The 8481-nt window shown below is 46.5% G+C and overlaps 1 protein-coding gene across 1 annotated transcript; it reads left to right on the top strand.

Annotated features, from left to right (window-relative positions):
• Window positions 1-4906: 4906 nt before the first annotated feature.
• Window positions 4907-6085, top strand: LOC307033672 (uncharacterized protein; the record flags this gene model as incomplete). Its single annotated transcript, XM_079672212.1, has 2 exons — window positions 4907-5623; window positions 5767-6085. 2 exons carry the CDS (start codon window positions 4907-4909, stop codon window positions 5956-5958), a joined length of 909 nt encoding a protein of 302 aa, XP_079528338.1. The 3' UTR covers window positions 5959-6085.
• Between the last annotated feature and the right edge of the window lie 2396 nt (window positions 6086-8481).

The following is an 8481-nucleotide window of genomic DNA, read 5'->3' as shown; positions in this document are numbered from 1 at the left end:
TAGGGTATCTCCTTTCTCCCTCTTCTCTCTCAGTACTATCTATCTGGGTAGGACCTGCCTCAGCAGTCTCTTCACCACTGGACTCTTTACGCTCCTTAGGCTGTCCCTGTACCTGGTTGACTCTCTTTGGTGGTGTATCTGCATAACTCTCAAAGTCTTCCCCCATGTCACAATCTGTCTGAGTCTGTCTATCTGCGCTACCTTTGGTGATGAATTTCACCAGCCTATGTTTTAGGACTTTTCCTGTCTCAGGATAATACACATTGTATGCTGGACTGTATTTGTCATAGCCTACAAGGATCCCCTTTTCACATCTAGAATCCAGCTTCTTTTTATCCTGCTTATATACATAGCATTCAGAGCAAAATATCCTCATGTTAGATAGGTTAGGTGTTTTTCCTGTGAAAACACAGTAAGGTGTCTGCTCTAGCCGCTTACTGTAGCACCTGTTGCGGATTTGAGCTGCTGTCTGTACAGCATATGTCCATAATTGCTTTGGGAGGTTACTCTCCAATAGCATGCATCGTGACATCTCAAATAAGGTTCTCCAACCTCTTTCGGCAGTTCCATTCTGATGAGGTGAGTAGGGTGCACTCTTCTCATGCCTTATCCCGTTACTCCTAAGTAGAGACTGGAACTCTTGTCCCGTAAACTCTGTGCCGTTATCAGACCTTATGCACTTTATCTTTCCATATGGCGCTACATCTGCTATGAATTTTTCAGTAGCTTTTGTCGCGTCACTCTTTGCTTTGATAAAGTATGGAAAAATCATCCCACTGTAATCATCAGTAAATGCTATTGCATATCTGTACCCATCTTTATCTGCTGGTTCTATACGACCGCATAGGTCTGTGTGAACTAGCTCTAACACAGTTGTAGCTTTAGCATCTGCATGCCTGTTTCTGCTTTGTGTAAATTTGCCCTGTGTGCATATTTCACAGTTTTGATTGGACATGTCATGTTTCCCTTTTATAGACATCCCTTCAACCACCTTCTCTAATTTTGCAACATCATCAAAATTGCAATGACCAAGTATCCTATGCCACGTTTGAATGTCATGACACCCATACATTTCATCAACATTTTCATCCTCTACTGTGCTAAGGTAATACAGCCTACCATACACGTCCATTTTGAACTTGGTACCATTCTTGTTGACCAGCCAGTCATTACCGTCCTTGAAGTGGACCTCAGCTCCGTTGGCTGTCGCTGCTTTGACTGAAAAGATGTTTTGTGGAAAAGATGGGATGTAGAGCGCTTGCTTGAGCCTCGTTTTCACCTGTCGTCCTTCGCTGTCCAGCAAACAGACTTCAGCGTCTCCCCTCATCTTCGCCATCCCGCTCACCTTGGATCCGTCGGCCAGCTCGATCATGTGGTCCTCGGGTCTGAAGCTCTTGTCAACTGTTTTGAACTTTGTGGCGTCGTTGATCATGTGTGCTGTGGCGCCGCAGTCGACCATTAGACCTTTCTTGTTCCCTCTCTGTGTAGGGCAGTCACTCATCCTGAAGAAACTGAAAGATGTTGGCTCTGCCTCCGTCTCTTCATCAGCTTTCTTCATATGGTCACGGCCTCGTCCTCGACTGCGCCCCATTCCTCGCTGTGGTGTGTCCCATTTTCGTTCCTCTCTTCTCACGTGGTACCCGTCAGGACATATTCTGGCCATGTGTCCCTTTTTACCGCACGTGTAACACTCAACATCAGCCAGGTCCATTTTCTTTCCTCTTCCTCGTCCTCGTGACCTCGTTGCCCCGCTAGATTTCATCACGTTGTCTTCTTCAACATTCACGTCACTCTTCCCATATTTTTCTGTACTCTCATAACTTCGCAGTTTCGTTTTAAACTCGCCAAACGTTACAGTGTCATTCGTCTGGGTGATGTGCACGACGAATGGCTTGTATGAATCAGGTAGCCCCTTAACTACCATAGCTATCTGAAGCCCATCACTAATGTGCTCTTCTGCTCTTCTCAATGACGTGAATATAGTTTCTGCTCGAATAATATAGTCAGTGACCGTTTCATTGCTAGCCTTATGGAGCGAGGAAAGTTCACAGTACAAACTCACCACGCGGGGTTTGTCTTTTCCTGCATAGTGCTCGCGAAGAATATTCAGTGCTTTTCTTCCATCACGTTTCGCGTCCCTCATTACTAACGACAAGCTCTTGTTGTCCAGACATTGCACTAGCTCTGCATATGCCTCACCGTTCTTGGTTTCATCTTCCGCGAGAGTTTCTTCGTCATACCCATCTATCTCCGGGTCTTCCGAGATAACTTCTCTGAGACCACGTAACTCCATGTGCGCGAGGAACCTCGTCTCCCAGAGCTCGTAACTTTTCTCTTCACCGTCGAATAAAAGTCTGAACCACCTTTGGCCTGCATGACTGGGCCCATAACCTGTAGCGTGAGACATTTCTGCAGCACGTTATATCAGTCACCAATGTGGTTAGCTAGCTATATTCACGGAGAGAAATCACACACAACCATCATCTCTTTGGTCGGAGTTCACAAGACCGTTTATTGTGCGCATGCTCGCAACAGCATCCCAGTGTGCCCAGTGTGCACGCAGGCAACACATGTTCCAAATGTAACTAATGTGATTGGCTTAACATGGCTTTGTCATATAACTAAATATGCTCAACACACACTGACCAACTGAGTGTAAAACAATATGAAACACAACTAAGCACACAGATGTCATTTTTCACAGGAGTCCAATACATAAAGGCAACATAAGCCCCTGGAGGACTTTACTAATGAGAAATTATTAATTTATTATTAATCCGCCTCCTTTGTTCAGAGCTGTGTGAGAGAGCTGGAGTTACAGCAGGTGTCCACAGAGTGCAGACTGAATGTTTTCCAAATGCTCTCTCTTTAATACTCGTTGTTTTCGGGTGTTCCGCATACATTGTAAATGGTTCTGCCCATTGTTGATGGTGTCCGCCTACATTTTTTAGTGTAACCTCATTTGGAAAAAGGAAAGCAGCCGAGCAGTTGAGCGTGTGATTTTACACGAGGGAGAAACAGCCTGAAAGACCCGTGGACACAGCCAAAGAGGAGGAGGGAGTAACTATCCCTCCGAGAGCCGAGCAGGCTCTGTGTTGTGTCAAAACACTGGGTTAGATCCGGGGTTTTTAGACACCGGCTCTAACTCCGCAGCAGACTCTCTCCCTCGTAAAAAAACTCTGGATCTAACCCTGTGTTTTGTCCAAACGCAGGCTCTAAGCCGGTGCTTTGAGAGGGACATAATCAAAATGGCAGTTTAAATATCCTTTTTGCACAACACATGATAAATAATAAATTATTGTTTTATTCATTATATTGGGCTTAAATAATAATAATAATAATAATAATAATAATAATAATAATAATAATAAACTAATACACTCTCAGGAGCTCGTGTCTGAGTCTGTCTGTGGCTGCTTCCGTCTCTCTCACAGCTCAAACAATCCTGTAAAGTCAGGCGCGAGCCAACTCGAACGAGCCTCCCCACAGCAGCGGCTTGCGCTGTGATATCTCTCCCTGTCGAAGCTCCCACTCAATCTGGAGCTCGTTGCTGCTTTCACCGTTGGCTTCTCCAGTCTCACTCTCAGATCAAGATCCATCCGCGTACAATGTGAACACACCAAAAATAAAGTTGAACTCGGTCAGTTTGTCGTGTTTGAGCTGTTAAAGTTCACGGACTCGAGTGATCCTGTCTCATAACCAGAAATCCTCCCGTTGAGCCTCACGAAGACCTTTTTCAAAAAGTGCTGAAGTCTCCTCTCTTCTTTCAGGCTGTTTCCGTGTTTGCCTCTAACGTAACATCACACGCTCTCCTGCTCGGCTCTCGCTGCGATAACTCCCTCCTCTCTGGCTGCTTCCAACTTCGCAGAGCCGTCGGGTGCGAGCTCTCTCTCACACAGCCTCCCTCTCTCTGTGTGTGTCTGACCAGCCAATGGTAACATGCCGAGCTGTGTCTTCACGGCTGTAGCGAGGCTCCCTCTTTCTCACAGCTGGGGAAAAAGGCCGATTCTGAAAGAGCAGACTCCTCCCAAACGAGATTCTGCCTCTCACTGCTCACTGAGAGAGAGGGCTCGTGCCCGACAGCCAGCCCCGTGAACATGGAAGCAACCAACGAGGAGTAGGAGGGAGTAGCTATCCCTCAGAGAGCCGAGCAGGAGAGCGAGAGAGAAACAGTCTGAAAGAAGAGAGGAGACTTCAGCACAGTTTGAAAAAGGAAAGCAGTCTTCGTGAGGCTCAACGGGAGGATTTCTGGAAGAGAAATATGATGGGTGATCTTTCCGAGAGAAAAACACATGAGGCAGAGGGAGAACAGTTCCTCAAGTATCAGGACTTCACAGTAATCATGTGGCAGTTTAAATGTGCTTTATGTACAACAAATGTATGGACATTTCACCTTTCTAAATTATTGTTTTATTTATTATATTGGGCTTAAATCATAATAAACAATTTAACTCTCTCAGGAGAGGTGCGCGAGTACTCTCCCACATAGCTGGAAACATGCTGCATCCGCGAGCTTGCCGCACGAGAGAGGGATCGCAGCGAGTTGGGAGGAATCTGATCTTTCAGGATCAGCCTTTTCCCCCGACCTGTGAATACACGGCTCAACAACCGCTAGCTTCCGTGTTGAAGTCTAGCCCGAGCCCGCTCTCTCAAATCTCGGTTAAAATAAATCGGGAAGTCAGACTCCTCCCACAGATTTAACCGAAATCAAAGAGTATTAAAGAGACAGCATTTGGAGAGGATTCAGTCTGACTTGGGCTGCACTCTGTGGACACCTGCTGTAACTGCACCACTCTCACACAGCTCTGAACAGAGGAGGCGGATCACTCTCTCAAAGCTCTGAAAGAATAGTATTAACGAGAGAGCACTTGTAATAAGCATAGGATCCAGACGAAGAAGACTGAAGATGACAGCTCATACTTTGCGCACGTTCTTATTTATTGCCCACTTTCCTCTCGTAGGAGGCCTAGCTGTCGATACAATATTAGGAGACCCAGTTCAGTTTCCAGAAACTGAACAGTGCAGGGAGAGAGGAGCGACACTTCAGCACACTTTGACAGGTGGAAGCAGTCAGACTGTGGCTCGTCTGGAGGATGTCTGGAAGCCGGCAGCAGGTTACAAAGACCGGATGAGTCCAAAAGAGTCCGTGGTCTTAAACAGGAGCAACATCAACGACCAGGGATTGTACGGGTTAACCTGCGGCTCAGAGCAGGAGAAACTTATCCATCTGAATGTCATCACATCCTCGGAGAAATCAGTGCCTGAGGGACAGGCTGCTGGATTTACCTTCCACTACTTTACTGCAGGAGGACTCGGGAGGTACAGAGTGCAGAGAAACACACAGCTTGTGTTTGAGCTGGACCTCTCCTCCGGGAGCACCTCACAGGGCTCAGGGTTTGAGAACAGAACATCTGTAGCCCCTCACTGGAGGTCCGATGGAAACCTGACTCTGACCCTGCAGGGGGTGAAGCCCGAGGACCGAGGAGATTACTTTCTCTACGTCCTCATGGACAGAAAGAGGGGACATATTCAGGCTGTGAGGATGAGGGTCAGCCCTGCACTGAATACACCAGAGGAGAGGAACCCGGAACAGATCACCTGCACCCCCCAGCAGCCACCATGCGTGAGTACAACACACATATTGATTATAAAATGCAGCTTATGGAAACATCTTAGAAATCATCGGACTTTAGGGTTTTGTTTAAGGTGTCATCTTTTAGTTTCACATCATACTAAGTTCCTCTTGTTCTGTTTCCCCTGGAGCAGAAGGGGACCCCTTGGATCCCCCTCGCCATCATCGCTGCTCTGGTTCTGGTTGCACTTGGCGTTTTGTTTAGGCAGAGGATCTGCAGATCAAATGTCTCATCCGGGCGAGGAAGATCTCCGACAGAAGAGGAGAGTCAACCCATCACAGACCCTCGTGTTCCAGAAGAGAATGGACATGCTTCATCAGCTTAATATTTATTTATAATGTATTTTATTGTCACTGCACTTTCCCTTCGATGCAACACTCTACCCCTCTCTCTGGATACATAAGGGATTATGAATCTGATCTTTTGCTTTGCCAATAAAATAATAAAATGTATTTGTGTTGTGTTTGTGTGCTGGACTGGAGGTGAATATATTCTCTCCAAAACATTTTTAAATAACCCATATATTTAAAATTGAAAACCTGCATCTTGAAATAAATGCACATAATAGATTTCAAAAAGTATGATAAAATAAATGGAGGGTTGGAAACTAAATAAAAACACAGCTCACCAGACGGTAACATCTCTCTGATAAACGGCGGGATGCTGTTTTCACGCAGGGTTTAGGGCCTACAGCGAGCACTTGTTGACTGATGGAAGCAGTGTGTGTGGCTCAAAGGGCCTTCCATAAATGTTAGGACTGCGCACACAGTCTTGCAGTGTTAGAGTCGGTGCAGGTGACTCAGATTTTACGCAGTAATTGTTCCGCTGAGTTTGAAAAACTGACGAAACAAACTGCGTGCTCTCAAAAGAGATGGAGAGATATCACAGCGCGAGCTATGGGGATGGCCGTTCGAGTCGGAGCGCGCCTGACTTTACTCAGGATTGTTTGAGCAATGAGAGAGACGGACGAATCCTCGAGCTGCCATACGAGAGAGAGGGATGAGGCACTCATGTTCTCATTTGCTGATCAGACACACACATAGAGAGAGAGAGGCGTACAAATTGTTTTTTCAGCTGGCCCCGTAAACACTGAAGCAGCAAACGAGGAGGAGGGAGTAACTATCCCTCTGAGAGCCGAGCAGGCTGTGTTGTGTCAAAACACTGGGTTAGATCCGGGGTTTTTAGACACAGGCTCTAATTCCGCAGCAGACTCTCTCCCTCGTAAAAAAAAACTCTGGATCTAACCCTGTGTTTTGTCCAAAAACAGGCTCTAAGCCGGTGCTTTGAGAGGGACATAATCATATGGCAGTTTAAATATCCTTTTTGCACAACACATGATAAATAATAAATAATTGTTTTATTTATTATATTGGGCTTAAATAATAATAATAAACTAATACACTCTCAGGAGCTCTGACCGTGTACACACTCTGACCGTGCGGTTCCGCGAAGTTGGAAGTAGCCAGTGAGGAGGGAGTTATCGCAGCGAGAGCCGAGCGTGTAACAAGCACCGCCCGCCCAAAACAGAAATTCCCCCATTCTCTCTCGGACCGAGCGAGAGCGAACACCTCCAGCGGTTCCTCACGTTTCCCTATGGGGGATATTTTCACCTTTCAAATTCCAAGTCGGAGCAAAAAAAGGAGGAAGCTCGGAGCGCGGTGTACATACTCTGGTCGTGTAGACACCAGAGTAGGACGCTCGGAGCACCCGACTCCTCGTGCTGACCGTGTACACACTCTGACCGTGTACTCTGACCAACTGAGAGTGTAAAACAATATGAAACACAACTAAGCACACAGATGTCATTTTTCACAGGGGTCCAAAACATAAAGGCAACATAAGCCCCTGGAGGACTTTGCTAATGAGAAATCATTCCTTATACTGGAATAAGATACACTTTCAAAACACACACAGTAGCCTACATTGTAAAGGTTTTATTCTCGAATCATGTGTATAACAGGGAGATACATATAGGGTACAATATAACGCTGTGATAACTCGTTACGCGTTCAGCTTACAACATTTCACAGCCCCTGCTCTCGTCGTGTACACGCTCGGATCACCCTACTCCTCGTGTACGCACTCTGACCGTGTACACACTCTGACCGTGTAACAGGCCCCGCCCACCCAAAACAGACATTCCCTCTTTCTCTCTCGGACAAAGCGAGAGTGAACACCTCCAGCGGCTCCTCGCGTTTCCGAGATATTTTCACCTTTCAAATTCCAAGTCGGAGGAAAAAAAGGAGGAAGCTCGGAGCGCGGTGTACACACTCTGGTCGTGCACACACCAGAGTAGGACGCTCGGAACACCCCACTCCTCGTTCTGACCGTGTACACACTCTGACCATAGACTCTGACCAACTGAGTGTAAAACAATGTGAAACACAACTAAGCACACGGATGTCATTTTTCACAGGGGTCCAATACATAAAGGCAACATAAGCCCCTGGAGGACTTTGCTAATGAGAAGTCATTCCTTATATTGGAATAAGATACACGTACAAAACACACAGACACACACAAAGTAGTGGTACATTGTAAAGGTTTTATTCTCGAATCATGTTTTTAACAGGGAGATACATCTAGCGTACAATATAACGCTGTGAAAACTCGTTACGCATTCAGCTTACAAAGATTTCACAGCCCCTACTCTCGTCATGTACACGCTCGGATCACCCACTGCTCGTGTACGCACTCTGACCGTGTACACACTCTGACCGTGTACACACTCCAACCGTTTAACAAGCCCCGCCCACCCAAAACAGAAATTCCCTCATTCTCTGTCGGACCGAGCGAGAGCGAACACCTCCAGCGGGCTCCTCGCGTTTCTCTATGGGGGATATTTTCA

This window comes from Notothenia rossii, assembly GCF_949606895.1.
Source record: "Notothenia rossii genome assembly, chromosome: 3".
Taxonomy (NCBI): Eukaryota; Metazoa; Chordata; class Actinopteri; order Perciformes; family Nototheniidae; genus Notothenia; species Notothenia rossii.
Note: the sequence above shows the minus strand (reverse complement) of the source record. Positions and strands in the feature narration are given on the sequence as shown.